General features: G+C 54.0%; 1 protein-coding gene across 4 annotated transcripts in view; it reads right to left on the bottom strand.

Annotated features, from left to right (window-relative positions):
* The window catches only part of SEC14L1 (SEC14 like lipid binding 1), a 44,310-nt gene that overhangs the window by 22,369 nt on the left and 304 nt on the right, over window positions 1-21,637 (bottom strand). For 3 of the 4 annotated variants that reach the window (XM_053910607.1, XM_053910606.1, XM_053910604.1), the window contains exons 2-3: window positions 20,509-20,607; window positions 19,631-19,723 (exon numbers count right to left, since the gene is read on the bottom strand). Coding sequence is in view for 3 of the 4 variants with exons in the window: in XM_053910606.1 (XP_053766581.1) it covers window positions 19,631-19,693 (63 nt within the window). In the remaining variant the exon portion in view is untranslated. The remainder of the gene's footprint in view (window positions 1-19,630; window positions 19,724-20,508; window positions 20,608-21,637) is intronic. The other variant, XM_053910605.1, reaches the window with a different exon arrangement.

The following is a 21,637-nucleotide window of genomic DNA, read 5'->3' as shown; positions in this document are numbered from 1 at the left end:
AGCTGCTCCCCGAGTCTGGCTAGTCTGTGGCACTGGACGCGACCATCAACTCGCTTACAAACTCACTCACAAACAAATCTGGTTTCACTCCGGAAAATCAGTGCACGAAAAACTAACTATGCCTCAAGCTTCTCTTAGAAGTTGCCAGTGACTCAAAGAAACAAAAATACATGTCAAGAAAATGTGGCAAATTGACCAAAGTGCCTCGGAGTTAAGGTTCTGTAATTCATTCACTATCAAAATTGCAGCTAAATTCACAGAGCCTGCCTATGCGGATGCTATGCTAAAGTTCTTTTTTTTTTTAACTTATTTCTAGACAGGGGAAGGGAAGGAGAAAGAGGGGGAGAGGAACAGCAATGTGTGGTTGCCTCTCTTGTGTCCCCTACTGGGGACCTGGCCTGCAATCCAGGCATGTGCCCTGACCAGGAACCGAACCAGAGACCCTTCAGTTCACAGGCTGGCGCTCAATCCACTGAGCCACACCAGCCAGGGCAGGATTCCAGAGAATACAAAAGTGGAAGTCACAGGAATGGGCTTGCGTACGGAGGCGAGGCATGAAACTCTTCCACGGTGGAGGACAACAGAAAGAAGACAGGAGGCGAAAACATCTCAAGAACTGTAATGACAACAAAGTTGCCCGAGACATCCAGGGGGATATTACAGAACTGCATTAACCAGTGTCACCCCAACACATTCAAAGAAGAGAGGTCCTGGGGGAGATCCCTTCATGTCGGGGCGAGCAGAGGGGGCTCTGCGAGGACGCACGCCTTCCCGGGTCTGCAAGGGCGGGCAGCTGTAGGGAAGGAACCCAGGGAGGAGGGAACACTCCTGCGGGGAGGAACCTGGGAGAAGTGGAACGGGAGCAGACACGGACAGACTGCAGGGAAGGCTGTCGGACCTGCTCACCACGTGTCAGTGTGCGCAGAGCTGGCTCAGCAGGGGAGGCGGCTCCAGGAAGAGCTTCGAGCGCCACAGTCTGCTGCTGAAACTCGGAAGCAGTAAACACCTAGGCTGATTCCAGATGTTCCAGTAACGACGCCCAGGGAACCCGGGGGCCCCGACCCTGCATGTTACCACAACACAGGCCCTCGTGGGCTCTTGACTCAACTCTTCTAACAGTAAGAGAAACTCCTATTTAGTCCCCTAGTACACTGAGTTCCAGACTACATGCTAGTTTAAACAAAGGTGTTCATCATAAGCTATTTATAACAACTGAAATTTGTCTAAGTGTGAGTCCTTTAAAGGGAGTCGTGACACAGTTAGTTATGACATGCTTCATTCCCCCAAACATGTACTAACAACCCGGCCAGACGGGCTGCTCTTTCCCAGCACAGGCCTAGGAGCGAACTCCTGACGGTGAGGGCACCTGCGATCACACGGGGAGGCCACAGGGGCTGCCCTCCGCCCTGTCCCCAGCTGCACCAGCACACCAAGCCAGCGCGACCGACTGGTGGCCCAGCAGAAGAAACGAGAAACTGGGGCACACTGACGCTGAGGAGCAGTGACGGACAGGCGGGATGTGACCCAGAGCCCTCTCTCCCTCCCTCTGGGCTCAAACACACCTGAGGTTTAACTTCCCAACTTCATCTGCAAACCGTTCGATTGCAGGGTCCTGGTAACACTGGTCTTCCCCCCGAGGCAACGTTCAGTCTGGAGAGGCTGCGGCGCCTTGGGGCCTGCGGAGAGGTCACCTGGGGAGTGGTGACAGGTGCCAGAGTGACCCAGTAAAGGGCTTGGTTTCTTCTCCTTTTCTTGAATTGTATTCTTTATCAGTTATCGGGGTGGCACTGCTTAATGAAACTAGGCAGGCGTCGGGGTACGACCCTGTGATACTCCGTCCGTACACTGTGCTGGGTGGTCCCCACCCCAGGGCCGGTCCCCTCAGTGGGAGCACGAAGGCCAGCGATGGCACAGTCAGTTGTGGGGGGGAGCAGGTGGAAATGGCGCTGCCCGAATGTCATGGATCGAATGCCTGCAATCCCAAATAGCTCAGACATGCTTCTCACCGCCCCCGTCGCCCGACACCCACTCCAGTTCCCACGCAACTTCGCAGACCAGCCCCACGCTCTTCCGGTGAAGAAGCCCTTTCAACGCGCATCAGTCTGCGCCGCAGAGCAGGAGGGCGGACACCGGCAAGCAAGGTGGCGACTCGGCACCCGTCTGCCACAGCTTCTCTCTCATGGGCCCACTCCTTTGCACTCTGAACGTGAAATACCGCTGTTAAAGGACAGAGGGAACTTCAGCATTTCTCCTCAAATCCACACTGTTCCCGCAGGAAGAGCCCCTGGGCTCAGGGCACGTGCGCCAGCGAGTGCTGGGCCCACAGCAGGGGAAGGCGGCGCCGCCCCATGCCCACCTGTGCGCTGCCTTCCCGCTGTGCTGGGCTCCACCCTCACCACCTGACCGGGGCTGACCTTCAGGTGACTATCAGCAGGCAACAGTGACACGAGCCCACAGAGCCTGGCGAAAACCACCAGCAAAATTAAAAGACTTCACATGTAAAACGTTTTAATGCCACAGAGGTCACTAATCTGAATCACCCACCCTGTAATATTTTAAATAGTGACCCAAAACAGCACACAGTAGTAGGGTTTTTTTCCCTAACCTTTTAAAATAGCTCAGGTTAGCCCCAGCTGGCTAGAGCATCATCCCGATATGCCAAGTTGGAGGGTTCGGTCCCCGGTCAGGGCATATGCAAGAAACCACCAATGAATGCACAAGTAAGTGGAGCAACAAAGTGATGTCTCTCCCTTCCTCTCTGTCTAAAATCAATAAAATGAAGATAAATAAATAAATAAAATAAGTCAGGTTAGCGATGCCCAACAGATACGTGACTCTACTCCGAAAGGGTGCGCTCCCGCAGATCCCAGCGAAAGGTGGGACGGAGGTGCTCTGCACCCGAGCTGGTGACAGTGGTCTCCCCCTAAAGAGCAACACAAACTGCTACCAAGCAGAGTTCTGCCCACTTTAAGATTTTTGACCACAAGTTTCCCTCACCCTCTTGGGTCCTAGAGACCAGTGCTTCGTCGGTGAGGAAAGGAGCGAAGGAGCGCGCGAAGCAGCGACAGGCAGTCACTGGGCGAAGAACGGCGACGTCCCCGTGAAGTGACTCGACGGTGCCCCCCACTCTGCACTGTCCTCTCAAAGCGCGGTGAGCTTGTGGCTGTGGTGTCATACTGCACGTATGACGGTCACCTGTCCTGCTGACTAACTGCCCTGATTCTGAACCCCTGATATAAGGGCCAACCAATCAAGCAGGATGCAGAGGCACGCAGAGCAGAAATCGTCATCCAGCGCTGCTGGAACCGGGCACGCTCTCATCGGCTGAAGCGAGACTCCCGGTCAGAGCCCACTGCAGACATGATGTGTAACAGGGCGCAGTTTCGGGGAAAAGCTTCTTCCGGTCAAAGACAAACACAGCGTGTTCCTTCTGTCCTCACTGAGCCAGGCGGCACAGCCAGAGCCTGGACTTGCAAGGCATTCCAGAGTATTTCACCTTGAAGGAAGAGTTTCCAGGCGGGAGCACCTGGAAACTCGTGAGCGCAACATAACGCACTGACGAAGGCAGGGAGCTGTGGAATACAACGCCACGTGACGCGGCAAGCTTGGCCGGCGGCACCTCCGGCACTCTGCTGCGGACGAGAAAGCCAAACCCACCCCGTGCACACGCCCGAGGGCTTTGTTTCTGTCTTGAAGATAATCACCAGTGACGCTTCGGAAGGTTCGGGAGAACATGTGTCTCTGAGAACATCAGCCCCTCTGAAACTTTTCGGGCTGTGCCGAGGCCAGAGAAATAGAACATACTGAATTAAGTCCAAATGCCTTAGGAGGTCTTTGTGTCCCAGTAACTCAGCAACCACGTGAAAAAGCAGCACCCCTGAAGTTGTGGGGGGATGGTTGTTCCTTCCTTGTGAGGATGGGCGCCCTGCTTGGGCAGGGCCCGGTCTGGGAGCCACGTGGGGCACTGCCTCTCTCGCTCTCTGGCGCCCACTGATCCTCACGTGGCGCCCGCAAGTCAGCCGCACAAAGGTCAGACCCCAGCGAGAGACATGAAGTGCGATCCGCCCGTGACACGGTGAACGACCCCGAACCAGCGGTCTGCGCGGCGTCCGAGAAATGCCGGGTATGGCTGGGTTTCCTCAGAAACTAAAAACGCCCTCCAGCTCTCTGGCGCTCTGGGGTGCCGCAGAACAGAGTTTGGGAACTGTGTTCACAAGTGCTTTAAACTTCAGCCATTAATTCAGAAACCCCTTTGCCTGCAGATGCATTATTCAACATCTAGACAAACGATTTTCCCTCCTGTCGATCACCCTCTACCACCAAACCCCACTCAACACGAAGGGCCCAGTGTTGCAGTGAGCACCCAGGTCCCACACCTGGGCCCAGGGCAGGCTAAGAGGCAGCCACCCGCACTCAGCCCCCGCCTTCCCAGCACCGTCGCAGCTGCACTCTGCCCTTGAGGGGTCCACGGACACGGGGCCTGCACTGCACAGACCCTCACATGCCACCAGGTACTGCCCTCCCGAACAGTGCCAACCACCACCAATGTGACAGCACCTGCCGCCTGCGCCTGACACAGGCGGCAGGTTGTGGTTCGTGCACGCCTGATCTAACGCATCAGCTGCAGTGGCTTCCGCTGAGTTATTGCCTCACAAAGATGCCAGAGTTGTGTTAAATGCCAGCCAGTTGAAACTGCGAAGAACAAAGACCCTCGGGTGGGACAGAAAGGACCACAAAGTCTACGGACTGTCAGCTAACGCCCTCGTACCGGGGACCACTCCCCACCACATGGCAGGGACCCGCAGACTCCCGTCTCAGCACAGACACGGGCTCGGTGGCGGCCGTGGCACCCAAGACAGAAGTGGGGAGGGAGGCAGAGAAAAGCAACGCGCCGGGGGAGGAAATGCCCCTGCCCTACTCAGTGGACAGACAGGTGCCTGCCTTCCATCCTTACATCTAATCAAAAGCAAACAATCGAAAATCAGTCCCTTCGTTTCATATCCACTTTCAAGTTCAGAAAGCTGCTCTGATGTTCTTGACTGAGGGACACCGAGTAACCTGATTCTGTGGCGGAGGCTCTGACCTGCCCTGTGCACTGTCCCCCTCTCGCCCGTGGGGCTGGGGTGGCAGAGGCTGTGATGCGTCTCAGGAGCCGTTCTTCTCTGCGTCAAACCCAGAGGCACTGATGCTCAGTGATGAGCTAATTACACTAGCAGGAGTTTGAAATCTATTTTATCAACTAGAACTGCTCATAAAACCTTTCGTCACCCTGGCTGGTGCGGCTCAGTGGGTTGAATACCAGCCTGTGAACTGAAAGGTCGCCAGTGGGATTCCCAGTCAGGGCACACGCCTGGGTTGCGGGCCAGGTCCCCATTTGGGGGCGTGCGAGAGGCAACCACACATTGATGTTTCTCTCCCTCTCTTCCTCCTTCCCTTCCCCTCTCTCTAAAAATAAATAAATAAAGTAGTTTTTTAAAAAAAGAACTTCTGGGGTGATGGGTGTGATTATTATCTTAATGTCAGTGATGGTTTCATAGGTATACATATATGTCGAAATGGTTTCTCAGTTGTCATTTATACCTCCATCAAGCCGAAAACACAATGAAAACATAAATACAGTTTTAACTGGCAGGCCACCTCGGAAGCATCTCTAGTGCTGGCCAGTGTTTCCTGATAAAGAAACTTGATCCACTATCATTCAGCACAGAGCAGGAAAATCTGAAGAGTATCTGAAGAAATGCAGCAGAAAAGGTTTTATTCATAACTGCCAGAAACTGAAAGCAACCAAGACGTCCTACAGAGGGTGAGGGGCAGAGAGACCGGGCACATCCGTACAATGGAATGTTACTCACCAGTCGGGGGAAATGAGCCCTCGGGCCACAGAGAAGACACGGAGGACACTCAAATGAACACTGTTTAATGGAAGAAGCCTGTGCAAAAAGCTTCCTTACGCCGCGTGATTCCAACCACACGAGATTCTGGAGAAGGCAAGCCTACGGCGAGAGTAACAAGAGCCGTGGCTGCGGGTGTGGGCAGGAGGAGGGGTGCACGGGCGGAGCACCACTGGGCCGCCGCCACCGTGGGCGCGTGACTGACGGCCTGTCCGAGCCCACAGGCCGGTAGCACGCAGGGTGAGCCCCAGTGTAACCGTGCAGACTCAATAATAATGTGTTGACACTGGCTCGCCACCTGAACACAGACCACACGGAACGTCAGTAAAGGGAAGCCGGCAGGGGCGTGCAGAAACTGCGTGATCTGCTCAGTTTTCTGTAAACCTGAAACTGCTCTGAAAAATACAATCTGTTCAGCATGAAAAAACGGCACCAATGACGCCTCAGCCGAAGGTAAAAACCTCTTAACTGCATGTGCAACGAGAAAACACGACAAATTTCTTTCAAGATGAACCTAGAGGAATTCCTGATACAATTTGTCCAACCTTCCCTCCCGCCCCACAACCGGCACAGTGAGCAGGGGCCGCCCCCCACCCCGCCCCCCCAGTCTAAGACCAGGCCACTGCGAGTGGGGGGGGCCAAGGTGGAGGCAGACCACCCCCCAGCGCCTCCGTGCTGAGAGTGCTACGTGCACACAAGTTCCGCAGAGACGAACACATACGTTTACCAGGCGTGACCGCGCTACGCAATGAGTTTCTTCCCACGCACAAAAGAGGAAGCAGCGGCCGAGAGGAGCCCGTGGGCAGGGCCGGAGACACAGGCGCCCCGTGTCTCGGCGCTCAGGCCCTGGGAGCGAAGACCTGGCTGCGAGTCCCAGTGCCACCGTGGGAAGCGGCGCCTGTGCAGGTTACTGCGTCTCGTTGGGCCCCAGTTTCTTCAACGCACAGAGCTGTGGAAGGCGAAGAAGGCAAACATAAAGGGTGAGCGCGGCTGCTGTCCCATGCCGCCAGTGAACTTCTCAAAGAGGTAACACGGGACCGGCGCTGGGTGAAGGCACCGCCACCCAGCAGTCCCGGGACTGACGGGGCTGCGCACGAGGCCAGAAGGGACCCTCCTAGTGCGAACACCTTTAAAACCAAGCTTTTCGTTCACGTGTGTTTTTCTGCTGCACTTTGAAAATGCACGCACACCACCAATCACGGGTTCACCCAACTAAAGTGGGAATTATGTTCCCCATGGCCCAAAACATGGTACGTAAATGTCATGAGACTTTGTTGAAACCAATTATTTTGTTTATTATTAGCCAACTAAAAAAATTTTTTTAATAAAGGACTAGTTGTAAATATCACATAGGTCTCCTTCCCTTTAAAAGGAAAGAAAAGATACAGAAATAAATCTTATTTGAATCTGGCATTAAGAGTTAAACATTCCCTTTGCAATGGGAAGGAAATACAAGAAATACACGAGTTTAGTTAACGACGTAACTCACTGATTGGCTAGGCACTCGGTGCGGGGACAGCGTGGCCCTGAGCATAAACAGGACCATGCCGGGGAGAGCACTGGCACAGCACCAACAGGCAGGGTTAGGGCTGGACGGCTGGGCAGCAAGTTGTCCTCCACAGAGGCTTCGGTCACAGGGCACCGGGCAGGCTCGGTGCTGATGGCATCGACATTTTCCACAGAAGAAGAAACACGATCTACTCGGAAGGGGGAGACTTGTGCAGGAAAGTAGTCGCTCGGCTCCCGCCCTGGCCTGAACAGACGTACACGCGAGCCCGCTGTTCCCACGGTCAGGGCCCGGCTGCTGCCGGAGGACCAGGGCCCCCTGGGGTCATCTGGTCCGCCAGACACAACACCGCACCAGCCCTCCCGGGACCAGTGCCCGCTCAGAGTTCCTCTCCACTTCCCCCCCACACACCCCACCTCCCGGGTGTGGGCGCTCAGCAGGGTCTCTTCCCTCTACTCCCGGAGCACAGTCACTTTAGGGCCAAGACACACGCCAGGCACAGAGTGCCAGGGGCACCACCCAGGCCTTCTGTGAGCCACCAAAGATGAAGTGCTGGGGGAAGGAGCTAGACTCCCCAGCAGGGGACCAGGCCACAGGCAGACCAGAGGGAGAGCTGCTGGGGGAAGGGAAGTGGAGCAAAGACGGCAAACTGGCCCTGTGCGCAGAATCCAGACGGACAGCCAGCCAGCCGAGGTCAGAGTGCCGCCTGGGGCGACGTGGGCGGGCCGAAGTGAGTCGCCAAGCCAGGGACAGCCACCGGCCGGCACCTGAAACCTGTTTCCTCATCTGTAAAGCCGGTAAGGCCAGGGCCTACGAAAGGTGCAAGCTTCCAGTTACCAGTCGGTCTGGGGGACGTGAGGGGCAGCCGGGGGACTGCAGACTTGAAAGTGACCGAGAGAGCAGATCCTCAAGGTCAGCATCACGTTAACGGTCACTTCACAGTGTGCCCGGGCGTCAAATCACTGGGCTGTGCCCCTTAAACTACCCCACACTGTCTCCATGCTGTCTGGCAGCTGCACCTCAGCGAAGCCGGGGGGCGGAGAGCCTGCCCCCAGGTCAGTGCGAACAGTAAATGAGACACGGGCACAGAGCGCCCCGTAAACGCTCACCACTCTTAGGCCTTTCTGTGCTGCTGAAATGTGTCCCAAGCAGTGGTGCCCCAGCAGGGCCCGCCTGCACGCAGCACGCAGAGCAGAGGCCTGGAGACTTCCCCACCGCAGGGAGAGCCTCCGTATTCATCTGCACAGGCCCCGAGGCAGAAAGCAGACTTCCCCATTTTCCTTCTCAGCTCACCATCAGAGCTCACCTGGAAGAATCTCACCACTGATTGACCGCAGAGCGGAGAAGGGCTGCCCGTGGAAACGGCGGAGCCAGCCAGCCACTCAGGTGCAGCACAGAGTAACACGAGAATCTTTACCCCTCTCCTCCCCACCTGGGCTGGGTTTCAAACAAACCCGAGCTAAGGGCCCGGCTGATTTGGGTTACTCAAAGCACAGCAAAATCTCGGACTCAGAGAAACTGCTTGCAGGGCTCGAATACCACAGAAAGCCCTTTCCGCAGAGAAAGCTCCCCTGGACCTTTAGTGTGGGCCACTCACTTTTATTGTAATGTCACTTAAATACGTACGAATAACTAGGTAGAAACACACACAATGGTAAAACCAAACTAACAGCATTCACTTACCGGGGAGGGGCACAACTGCTGCGGATGAATCCCCCCTTCCCCAGGGACAGGGAACTGAAGGGCCGGCTCAGCTGCCAGCCTTCCCCTCCTCCCCGCCCCCCACCCCACTCCCCACGGGCAGGCCCAGGGAGGCCTGGTGATTCTCCCCGCCCACCACTTCTCTCTTTCAATCTCAACTCCTACAGCTCCGCGCCTGCCAAGGAACTTCGCCTACACACACCATTTACATTTTAACTCCACCTCTACTTTTTTTCGTATTCGCTTTCAGGCGTTAAAATAGCATTATTTGGTGCTCCAAGAATAAACACAAAAGCAAGCCACACACTGAGAGCCCTCACTATCAAGGACAGGCACCCAGACGCCCTCCGCGTGTCCTGTGTGGTTTCGGTTGTGAAAATAAAGCACTAACTGGCCGCTGTCAGAGAATGATGGGGCCCTGGTCAGGAAAACTACGGGTACGCACGTCTACCACACAGATCTTGACCCCGAAGATTCTTATTTCTTTCAATGGGCCTTGGAGGTCAAATGTCTCACTGGCCAGTTTCTGAAAGCCCCGGGCCAACAAGAATGTCTGGAATATTATGAAAAGTCCCTCTTTTCTTAGTTTCTCATGTGATTAACTTTGTATTTAAAGCAATCACTTGGCTGAATGGGACCCACAACACACCACGGTTTTCCAAAACCATTCCTAACGCAGAGCCGTTTGTCTGATAAAGAGCAAACTTTGCGTGACACACACAGCAGTTCTGCATATTCCCTTCACACGCAGGCGGTGGGCCTGCACAGTGCTGTTTCGCTTTCCGGAGTGTAGAAAATACATCCACAGGCCTCAGAAAGGCATGCGGTGTTCCAGCGAATGCAGCTGTCAGCTTCCAAAGATGCCATGTGTTTGCCCACATAAGAGAATGGGATGAGCCATGGAAATATCATCTGGCTTCGTGAAGCAGAATAAAAACTCCACCGTCGGTCGGCTGGTAGGAGGAGTTGGTTCAGTCCATCAGGAAGCTATCTGTCCCGTACTATCGACTAAGGGCCTCCTACACCAGCCGCACCTCGCAGACCTTGTAGCATCCCATTCTCTATTTCCTCGGCCACTTCCCTTCCCTCAGGGCAGGAGCCCGCCCTCTGACCCCAGGGGGTCACTGCCTCGCTCATTCTAGCCTGCTCCTTGATGCCGTTCTTTGTTAAAAAGTAGCAGCAATGGCAATGATGAGATGTGATTAAAGATATACTCTGACCAGGTGGAATAAAATGCAGTGGTTGAATTCCTCAAGGAACTTGTCTTTTGGATCTGAAGTGTATCAAATATAAAAGACAAAAAAATAAACCTAAAGAGATAAGCAATAATTTTTGGTTGGCATTCAACACTAGATCAGCGGTGTCAAACTCATTTTCACTGGGGGCCACAGCAGCCCTGCAGTTGCCTTCGAAGGGCCGAACGTAACTTTAGGGCTGTACAAATGTAACTGCTCCCTAACTAGGGGCAAGGGGCTCGCGCTGCCCCCGGGGGGGAAACAAGGTGCCGGGCCGGAAAAAATAAGGTGGAGGGCCGGGTTCGGCCCCAGGGCCTTGTGTTTGCCACCGGTGCGCTAGACGTTTTCGAAGTGCAGTAAACGCAATGGCCCCAGTGCCACGGTGGGCGAACAAAACGTGGTACCCACATAAAACAGAAGGACCGCTCAGCCTTAAAAAGAAACTGCCACACGCTACAACACGAACAGTGAAGACACGCTAAGTGAAATGAGGAAGTCCCACAGGACAAATGCTGCGCGATGCCACGCATACAAGCAACCACCCTAGTCACGCTCAGACAGAGAACAGAAAGGGGGAGGTGTGTGCGGGGCTGGGCGGGGGAGGGAGGGGCGGTTCCACGGGGACAGGTCAGGTGGGGAAGATGGAAACGTGCCGGAGAAGACGGGGTGACGGCGGCACGACGCGAGTGTTTATGACCACTGACTCGTGCACCTGAAAATGGTTAAAATGGCACGTTTTCTGTGACGTGTATGTTACGACCACGACAAAAAAATAGAGCACAAATCTACTTCACCTGAAAATTAAGAAACGAAGTCGTACAAACAATGAAGACAAGGGCAAGGACGCACACGCTTGTGAACACAACGCTGGCGCCACCAGGTAATCTCCAGAGCAGCAGCGGCCCGGGGACGCACACAAAACAAACGGGAGTCTTGTGGTGGACAGTCAGGCCTTCAGAAGGAGGCATAACGTAACAGAGACCCTGTTATACAGACTGGTAAGGAATCTATTCCTTTCAAAAACCTCCAATTACCACGGACTGCTGGGCCCACCCCCACAAACCCTGATCTCTTAACTTCATGGCAAGAGAAGCAAAGCAAAGATAACAGGTGTTTGAGGAAGAGCTTTCTAAATATTAACAGCATAAGTCCCGCAACACAACGAATGACCTCTTAAATCAATTTACTCCTTAAAATATGTAGCTTGTAGATTTTAGTTCTGGACTTGGTTTTTAAAACATACACAGGCATTAAACTAGGGAACAGAAAAGAAACTTGCATATTTTATAATTAGGAGTACCTAATGTTGGGCAGAATAACTTATCCATTAAGTAAAAAAATAGTCACATAATAAGCAACTTCTCAGGTTGGAACCTATAGGGATGTCAAAAAGAAAAGCGGAATACCGTTCTGCCAGTCAAAACATTCCAGTGAGTTTTACGTGCTGCAGGGGAGCCAGAGCAACTGCATCTTTAACCCCTAGGTATCCGCCGCTAGGGGAGAAGGGCCGCTCAAAACACAGCACGCCCAGCGGCATGCAAACCCGGACACATTTCTCAGTCAACTGCAGCAACTGTAAGCTTCAGTTCACTGAACGTAAACTTGATTTCACTCACATAAAACACACTCTGCATCAGACTCCTTCCAACCACGGTTTAATCATTGGTAAACACCTCTAACCAAACGAGTATGTTCCACTGTGACCTTCTGTCAAAGTCGTCATTCCCAAAGCAGAAATGACACGGGAGACACACGCATGCGTGGCAAGGCTCACCTCTCCCGTAGACAGAACTACCTTTGAGGGCTTACTAAATGCTCAGGATAGGAAGCGAGATGGTCTGATTCTCTCCCTCGAGACACTTGCACGGAGGGGAGTCAGCAAGCCCAGCAACCAGGGCAAGGCAAAGCGACCGCCGAGGTGACTGGGCCAGCGGGCAGAGTGGGGGAATTCCAACCAGGGGAGCGGACTCTGCTGGGTACTCTGAGCGGTCAGAGCCGGATGGTGGGGCGGGGGGGCACCCCCGGCAGGCAGGTGTACAGGCGAGGTGGCCACAACAAATCCTGGCGAACGTGGGAAACTGCACAGAACCCCAGACGACTAGGTGGCGGAATAGGTGGGGGACTTGCTTGTGGCCGTGCAGCAACAGAGAAAGGTGGGGGGCAGATGGGGAATGGCTCGGGGACCAGGACCAAGCTCAAGGATCTGACCTTCACCCTGAAGTGAGGTGCAGCCACTTAAGAATTTTAGACTCGCAACTGGCGTGCTCAGATTCACAGTCAGAGGCGGCAGCAGCCCCGGCAGAGGACGGTGGGTGAGCGGGGTTGGGCGGCTGCTACTCGCAGTCCAGCGGCTGCTGCAGGGACACAAGCGGTTGAGGGGTCATCTGAGACGGCAATGTGGTCACAAGGGCAGGCCCAGGAACGACTCAGGAGACGTCTTCGACAGGCGAGGTGTGGCCATCGCTGAGGTGAAGGGTCAGGAGGGCAGGCCGCCAGGGAAGCCAGGTCTCTGATCGGAGGCTAGGCCCATCGTGGTGGCGCCATCAGAGCCGCCGCGCAGAGAAGAGGGCGGAGCTTCTGAGTGGCATCTTAGCGGCGTCCATGTGGGCTGCTTTCTGTTGGGGTGCAGCGCTGAGGCATGCTAGGTCTGCGGGACAGTCAGACGGAGTGGTCCTGGTAAGGCACCCACCCAGCCAGGAGTTGGGAGCCCCTGAGCAGCCCTGGCTGAGGAAAAAGCTCTGCGGTCTTCGGTGTGTAAAGTGACGTTGAGGCCGCAGGTTCCAGTGAGACCGCCAGGGAAGAGGTGTCAGGTGAGCGCGCTGGGTGTTTAAAACAGCAGGGGCCACCGATCGAAACACCTACTGCAGCCGGAAACACAAGATAGACAACCGGAGGTCTCCAAACAGCAAAATGAGTTACCGTCAGAGTGCGAGCCGAGCCCGTCTGTACCCAAGAAGGCCCAGAGGCAGGTGGGCAGAGAAGAAAAGCAAGAGTGATCAGAGGGGAGGCCAGAGGCCCGAGAGAAGAGAAGGACCGCACAGCCATTCAATCAAACACGCCCGACATCCCCGAATGACGCCGATCGGCAGCGGGCAGCAGGCACTGTGGACGCTCCAGTGCAAAAGCGTGCAGGAGGCCGAGGAAATGCAGAGGGCCGACCCCGAGTGGAAAAGGGACTCGGGGCGCATCCAGACGCCCCAAGCAGCTATCTCACGTGGAGCGGCGGCGACACGCACAGAGGCTGGCACCCTGACCTCAAGGTGCACCTCTCGAGAGAACTGGGGTACATCACGTGCACCCTGTTACTGCACGTAGAATCACCCCACCTCAAATCCACCAGACTTTGTTTCACTCTTGCACAAGCTAGAAATCAAGAAAAAAGGGCCAATTAGAAAAGCGGCCAGCCCAGCCTCTCTCTTCAGTGAACTTCTGCACGGGAGCACCCGACGCCCGACCAGCGCGCTATCCCCAGGCGGGGCTCTGACAGGGAAGCTCGGACAGAGGACTGCCCGCCCGCCCAGCTGGCCGCAGCGGGCCACTGCCGGCCCCGGCTCACCAGCCCCAGGTCAGACTTCCGCAAGCATGTGCGGCCTGTGTGGGGCCCGTGTGACCCAGATGCCCTCCCAATCACACCTGCCAGTAAATTAACTCCTTTTAACTGCTTTCTGTACAAAATATTAAGACTGATGAAGTGGATTAAAAAGTAACTATAAATAAAAGACCCAGTTTAATTTGGGAAAAAGATTTTGCACCTTATTTGCAACTCAAAATTGCACAGGATAATCACAGGGATGAAAGGGAAGCAGCTGGTTTTAACCAATCACTTCTGCCTCTGTGAGGCCAATGCTTAAAGAGACCTTCCCAAATGCAGCTGAACTGACGGAGGGGAGGTCCGCACCTTCTCCCGGTGCCCATTTGCCGTAACGAACCATTGACTCAGCACAAGGTTAGGGTAATCTAACAGGACAAATGACCCAGTTTCTCCAACAAAGCAAAGGCACGAGAGGAAACCGAGGGAGGCAGAATGTGAGAGGGGAAAGGAGACCGCAGACACACAGTAACCGATGAAACGCAACTGCTGTGTTTGAAGCAGGACCCAAACGACTAACAGAACCACATGGAGCCCCTCAGAGTGCAATCAAGCAGTTAGCACGTCTCTCGGGTGTGAGAAGGCCGCAATGGTTACAAGTAAAGAAGTCCTTGCTGGTTGGCCCTGGCCGGTGTGGCTCAGTGGATTGAGTGCCAACCTGTGAACCAAAGGATCGCTGGTTCATTTCCCAGTCAGGGCACATGCCTGGGTTGTGGGCAGGTCCCCCCGCCAGCTGGGGGCACACAAGAGGCATTTGGTCGATGTTATTTCTCATTTATCGATGGTTCTCTCCCTTCCTCCCCCTTCCCCTTTCTAAAAATAAATAAATAAAATATCTTTTAAAAATAAAGAAAAAGGGAGCGGGCAGAAGACCACAGTGCGTGGCAAACCAGGGCAGCACAGAAAACGTTTGCACGTCCACGTTGGGCAGTTTGCACAAGATGTGAACTAAGGGTGGACGGAGAGGGGAGGACGTGGAGAGCCTCGAAGACGAAGCACGGAGGTTCACAGGCTATGGCAGGTCACAGGAGGCCACTTGAACCCGGGGCTGGCGAATGGAAACCGAGTCTGGCAAAAGAACGCACCTAGCAGGGTAAAGGGTGTAAGGGAATAACCGGCTGAGTGAGACGTCGCGTGACAAGGACTGGACTGCCGCTTCCCACTTCCAGGTGGAGGAAGGGGGCCGTGAGCCACTGAGCAGCCTCTGGAAACCGGGAAGGGCAGGAAAGTGGATTTTCCCCTGGAATCTCCAGGGGAGGGGGGCCCAGTGATGCTCACACCCTGATTTTACCCCGGCGAGGTCCACTGGGGACTGTGACTTCAAGAACTACCAGCTATTAATCTGTGTGGTTTTAAGGAAGGAAGGGAGGGAGGGAAGGAAGGAAGGAAGAGGGGCCTCAGGAGTTGGAAAATTTTAGTTTAAGTAACAGCTAACAAGCTCAGCAATCAATGCGTGTAAAGCTATTGTTCCAGATCTGAAGGCAGGACCCACCCAGACTGCAGGAGACCCTGAAAGGTTCCACGTTTGTGCCCCAGGAGGGCTGTGAGCAACCAAGACGTATCTGAGCCACGTGCTCCACAGTGAGATGCCCACCGCCCAGGACACAGCTAAAGACCACTGCCCAGGGCAAGAATCCTGCAGCTTTTTTAATCCAATTAACTTTTCCCTGAATTCCAAACCCCTTACCTACACTTTGTTCTCCTTATAAAAAGGGCCATTTTAAAATGGAATTTAAGACGGTCCATTAGGGTGTGAACCCACTGTCTTCTCAGCTCACCGCCCATCGGAATAAAGCGCCCACGAAGACCCAGTCCCTGTCTCTCTCATTGTGTTCAGCGTGTGACAGGCAGCACGCGCGCCGGGGTCTTTTCCGGTTTGGGGAAGAAGGAATGAAGGAAGGGAGGACTGACGGACAAGTAAATCCGGGTCTCTGCTCCAAAGAGATGCGGGCCCAGGCTGGAGCAATGAGGGTGCCGCTGGGAGAGAAAGGGACAGAAAGGCAGTGTCCGTTAGGGACGCAGAAGGGGCTCCAGGACAAGGGCCGCACTACTGAGAGAAGAGGGAACTGGGGAGAGTGGGTGGAGAGCAGACAGGACGTGGGACAGTCTGCTGGGATAATGGAGAACCCAGGAGGAATGGGACCAGACAAGGTCACGACTTTCAAGATGTTACAGGAGGTCACAGAGCCTCTCCCAACATGTGTCCCCCTCAGTCAAAATGACAGCTGTCCTGGGGAGAGAGGATCAGAGGTAAGTCCTGCCCCCAGGAGTGGCTGTTACCAGAGACCTATCTGTCCCCGAAGAGGATGCAGGGGATGCGGATGCTCCTCACTTCTCTCACACAATCCCCGCCCCCGTCACCTCGGGACCACTGTCGCCCGTGCTGCCGCCCCCACCGCGCTCCACCAACTCTCCATCTACTCGTTTTTCCTCTGTGTCATTAATCAAGGCACCATTAGCATCAGGAGGGGAAAAGCCATACTTGAAAACGTCTCAGTTTTCCACTTTGTGTTTTCCTCACAAATTTCAGAAAGAAGCACTCTAACCCAAGCATCCAGAGTCCCGCCTCCCCTCCTCAGCCCCTCTCTGTGGGTCCTGTCACTCCGCCCCCATGAGACCACGTCATGGTCCTCGTCCTCGGATGGAGTGTCCTTCACCAAGTCAATCTCCTCCCCATGAGTCAGGCGGCAGAGCCTCAGGAAATGCTTTTGGCTGAGACTGGAAAGACATCGTCAGGGACAAGGACCTTCAGGGAACACTCCGGGGTCCTCAGTACTGGGGTGCGGTGGGGGACACACGGTACGATACAAAGAACACAAAACCCCGGAATCAGAACCTGACAGCTGGCTGCGTCAGCTCGAACTCTGACCCAGGCTCCTCACCTCCGAAGGGGCTGGAGCAAGGTGACTTCGCAACGCACAGGGGCCCCGACGCTGTCCCCGGACTAACAAGAACGTCCCCGGCAACAGAATGCCCCTGAGATGCCACAGACACCTGTTCAAAGACCTCCACTTCAATTCTGCTTGTTTCCATTTTCAATTCAAAGGAATTAATGATAACGTTAATATCACTTCTTACTGTTCGCAGTATGTTGACCCCAAAACAAATCATCTCTCATTAAGCCAATCGAAACCCAACGAACACACCTGATGCCACCACGCACCCGCTGACCCCGGGCACTGGCTACTGAAACAATTCTCCAGCAAAACTAAAGCGCAGAAACCGCCCGGCGCAGACAGACAAGGGCGTTCGGCTGACTGAGAGGCCTCTTCTCCAACAGTCCTCCTCCTCCCGGGAGCCCTGTAAATTCGGACGTGGACGCACCAACTGAGCCCAGCAGCCAAACTCTCGCGGCCACTGTCACGCGCCGGGACTGCTGCTGGGGTGTCACAAACAGAGCTGCGCGCAGCTCTGCTCTCACCCCCACTGCCTCCTTCCTCCCGCACTCTGACGAACTGAAAAGAACGCTTTCCGAGTCTACCACACTGCTGTTCTTCCTCGACGAGAGGAAGACAGAGCAAGCTAAATGAAACGCCGACACTTTCATGTCGCGCAACTGCAGTCAGAAAAGTGGGAAATGACACCACACAAAAATCACTCGGGACTTAACACTGTAATTCCTTTCTAACTCGGGAAGGAAGAGGTGACGTACTTCATTTTCGATTACATGTATTTTCTAACAACTTAAAATGACTATTGCCTTAAAACAAAAGCAATTAAAACTGAGTTAATTTTCAAAAATTGGGGAAGTGGTTTTGAATTTCAAATTCTTCTGTAAATCCAAGCATAAAATCAGCAGGGCAGATTTCACCATTTCGAAACTAGTAACGTAAGAAAAATAAGGAAGCCAAACTGCAGACACCCCAGACACCCCTTCCTAAATCCGGCGTTTGCAGAGGAGACCGTCCAAACCTCCGCCTCATGCTACCCCGCACGGAGCTTTGAAAATCGCGGTGAAGGTTTTGGAAAACATAATGTACCGGTCGTGGTGCCCCTCCACGACCCCCCCACCCCCACCCTGCCTCACACTCGCTGCCTTTCTGCCTCCACTACCAGGCAAATAGTTCACCGGCTGGCCAGTCACCTGGAGCCTAGGTCCAGGGGCGAGATGACCAGATTGCCTCTCTCTAGAATCAGAACTAGGAAATGTAAGAATTGGTCATTCAGAAACTGAAAGAATGCAACAAGAAATGCCACCAAGTTGAACTGGGGCCAGAGGGCTTGGCCAGCTGACCAGGCACGTGGGCTGACACCCAGGGGAGGGAATGCGAGGAGTGAGCAAAGCGGCCAGCTGGTGGTGGGGAGAGAGGCTCCGGCCGTGCAGGGAGGGGAAGTGCCAGGGACAATGGCTGCTGAGGCCCCCAGCAGGGCCACCCTCCAAGGCCAGGTGTCAGAGCTCAGCCCGCGCAGGCTCTGTTCCTGCCTTTCTGTGCGGCACGGCACAGCTCCCACGAATAACGCACGCTCCTCCTGGAGCTCCCCGAGCGGGCCTTTGCTCAGCACAGCCCAGCGCCACACCGGCACGCAGAACGGGCAAGCAGGAAGCAAGCCGTTCAGTAAGTTGCTGCCCTAAAAACTGGACAGTCTGGAAGGGAAATACAGAACCAAAAGCCACCACCCCACCAAGGCCAAAAGGCTCACACCTAACAGAGACGGGCACACGGGAACTTTCTGAGGTAATGGACAGAAAGGGTCGATCCCCTAAATCTACCTTCTTCCCTCGAGAAGGCTTGAGTTTCTGTTTTGATTTTCAAAATGAGATTGATTTGGGTAAATCTCACACACACTGCAGAGCAGAAGCCAGATGCAAAAACACCCGAGTTTCAATTTATATATAGAACAGAAAGAGATAACATTCACCCGTGGTGTTCAAAGTCAAGGGGGGAGGGGGGAGGGGCTGAAAGCGGCCAGCGGAACTTGCTCCTGGGCTGGTCTGTTGGGGTTCTCGATCTCGGTTCAATCTGACGCTTTCATCAGGGTGTACGTTCAAGACCGAAGGCTTTCCTGGGTATGCGCTGTACCGCAGTAGTACCCGGAAGAGTCGAGAAGGGAAAGAACACCCTAGAGCAATCTGAAAGTGACTGGAAGTGGGTTTGTTTGGGTTTGCATCTACTGAAATGCTTATTTTCAGCCAAACGCTTGAGGTAATAACAAAGAAAATTAAGACCTTAGTAGCCCCACTACTGGAATTCTAATATGACTCATGAACTTGGTATTAGGAGCAAACACTGATTCAGCAGAGTCAGGAGAATAATGCAAATTACACTCCATCCTACAGCGCTCACTTCCCAGTCAAACGAATTCACCCATGACCACAGCACTCTTCCAAAAGCGCAGCGGAGGGGAAACCTGCTCTCCACATCCTTTTTCTACCTGAACAAACAAAAACCAGAGCAAAATGCAGAGGAAGACGTATTTACTCAGAATCCCACCTCTTCGTTTTCAAAGGGGGGAAGGAACTCAAGTTCATACATTACCCTGAGGTGTATTTTTAAAAAACAAACAAGCAGATTTTGATTTTCAAAGACTTAGAATTTAAAAACATTTCACAGAATCTACATACAGTTCATAAGCATAAAAAAAACAGAGTAAGTACAAATGGAGCGATGGGGACAAACAATAAAAAACACGAGTTTATAGATCATCAAATCCAAACACTTAAAAAACATAAGCAGCCGAAGAGGAACCGGAGAAGTTGGGTACTTACAGCCATAATTAACTCAAAGGGGTGTTTATACACCCTCACTGGTGACTGGTACTTCTGCACCATGATTGGGACACAACGGCAATCCTGTCGCACCTGCAAAATACACACATAGGTGACCAATAACCACGACGTGGGAAAACCTAAGTCTGCGCTCACACGTCACATGCGACGGTCTAAGGGTAGAAAGAAACCTCGACAGGTCCTAATGCTACGCACACAAAAACCAAAAGGAGACAATCAGCCAAGGGCAGTGAGAGGAGGGGAAGGAGGCCCGGGGGACTGAGGGACGGCGGCGCGAGGCCGGGAGGACTCCGTGCGCGCCCGCCTTGCCGGGCCTCTCCGAGGGCTGCCCTGGGTTACAGTCCTTCCCAGCAGCGACACGTCAGGATCTGATTATTCTGATAACTGACACAATTAGTTCTTCAATGATTTTCTCTTCAGCAACTTCTGCTAGAAGCCAAGTAAAAATGGTGGCACTTTAAGATATTAAGAGCAGGGCCACAAAGATTTAAAAGTGGGGAACAAAGAGGACAAAAGGGGGAAAAATATACCATTGTTATGTCAAATTATGAGATACCCCTCAAAAGCCAGCTTCGAAGGAAACAGGCCAATCCCACTTTGGAACTGCAGAGAGGATACATTCAAGGGCCTGCCTCTGAACAGACACGGGAACTCGGCCACAGGTTCCCCGGAGGGAGGGTCCTGGCCTCAAACGGCCGCAATCCAGGACAGGCTGGCCTGACCTCCGTGTCCCGGGACCCACGCTCCCATCCCACCTACAGGGGTTTTTCTGAAAACATACTTTCATCTGGGTCCTCTGCTGTGACTTTACTTTCCTATTTAAAAGGGAGAAAGAAAAATGCATCCGAAGCGCCTACCTGTCCTGCAGGGGATAATCATTAAGAACGTTATTCTACGCTGGGTGGAGTGAAAGGAGACTCCAAGCAGGAAGGGAATGTCCTCAAGGAGCCCAAAGTCTACAGGCAAAAAAAAAAAAAAAAAAAGCAATTCCAAAAACAGCCTTTATTTCGGAACGTCGGAACATCCCTGTCCGCGGCATCACACTCGCGCGGGTCTGCGCTTTCTCCCGCACGCCGCTCAGCGTCCCTCGCACAGGGAAGAGGCTAAGGCAGAAACAGGCACTGACAGTCCGAAAACTGCTCGAGGCTAACTCTGGGTGACCTCAAGCAAGTCCTGTGACCGCGCGGACTCAGTTTCACCTCTGCAGAATGAGGGTTGGGGTGGGCTAATACTGAAAGACTTCCAGTTCTTAAACCGTGAGACTCAGGGCCAGGCTCAGCGGGAAGTCGTCATTAATCTTCATCCTGGGGCTGGCAGGTTCTGGGGCGCCCGGACCACGCTCCATTTACTTTAGTGCAGAGTAGGAATTCAATAATCTTTTTAAAATGTAACTGGGAAAATTATTTCAGGGTACCTCCCCATAAGGAGGAGGGTGACCATCGGTATAAAAAGTGGAGGGAGGTGTTAAAAAGCAGAAAGCTTGGTAAGGCACTGTGACATCCATTCAGCAAGCCACTGCCCCACAGAACCCCAAGTGGCTACGCTGAAGAACCTGCCAATTCACAAGCCTCCAAACTCCTGCCAGCTCCCAGCTTCGGATGCTCTCGTCCAGAGACACGTCCTACGTGGGAATACGGAGTTATCCCGGCCAAGTGACATCCTGGCCCAGGGCAGGCTCTATGGCATGACAGTTGGTCCTTACAAATTAGCCAAGGGTCAGACCCAGTGATTCCATCCCGAGCGGGTTCCAGGGGCGGCCGGGCCCTCGGACCATCCGCCAGCGGGTCCAGCGCGGCGGCTTCGGCGGGCCCCAGCCCCGGCCGACCCAGGGAGGTGCGCCAAGGGATGGGCTCGGCCCCTAAACCCTGCTGCCAGCAAGAGGGGTCGCGGATGGGAAGACTGACGGGGTGGGGGCGGGGAGGGGCGACCAGCAGAGTAGGAGCGGCGAGGGGCGAAGAGGCAGCATGCCAAGGACGGCAAGAGGGC

This window comes from Desmodus rotundus, chromosome 9 (genome assembly GCF_022682495.2).
Source record: "Desmodus rotundus isolate HL8 chromosome 9, HLdesRot8A.1, whole genome shotgun sequence".
In the NCBI taxonomy this organism is placed as follows: domain Eukaryota; kingdom Metazoa; phylum Chordata; class Mammalia; order Chiroptera; family Phyllostomidae; genus Desmodus; species Desmodus rotundus.
The sequence above is the reverse complement of the archived record's forward strand: the minus strand, read 5'-3'. Positions and strand labels throughout refer to the sequence as shown.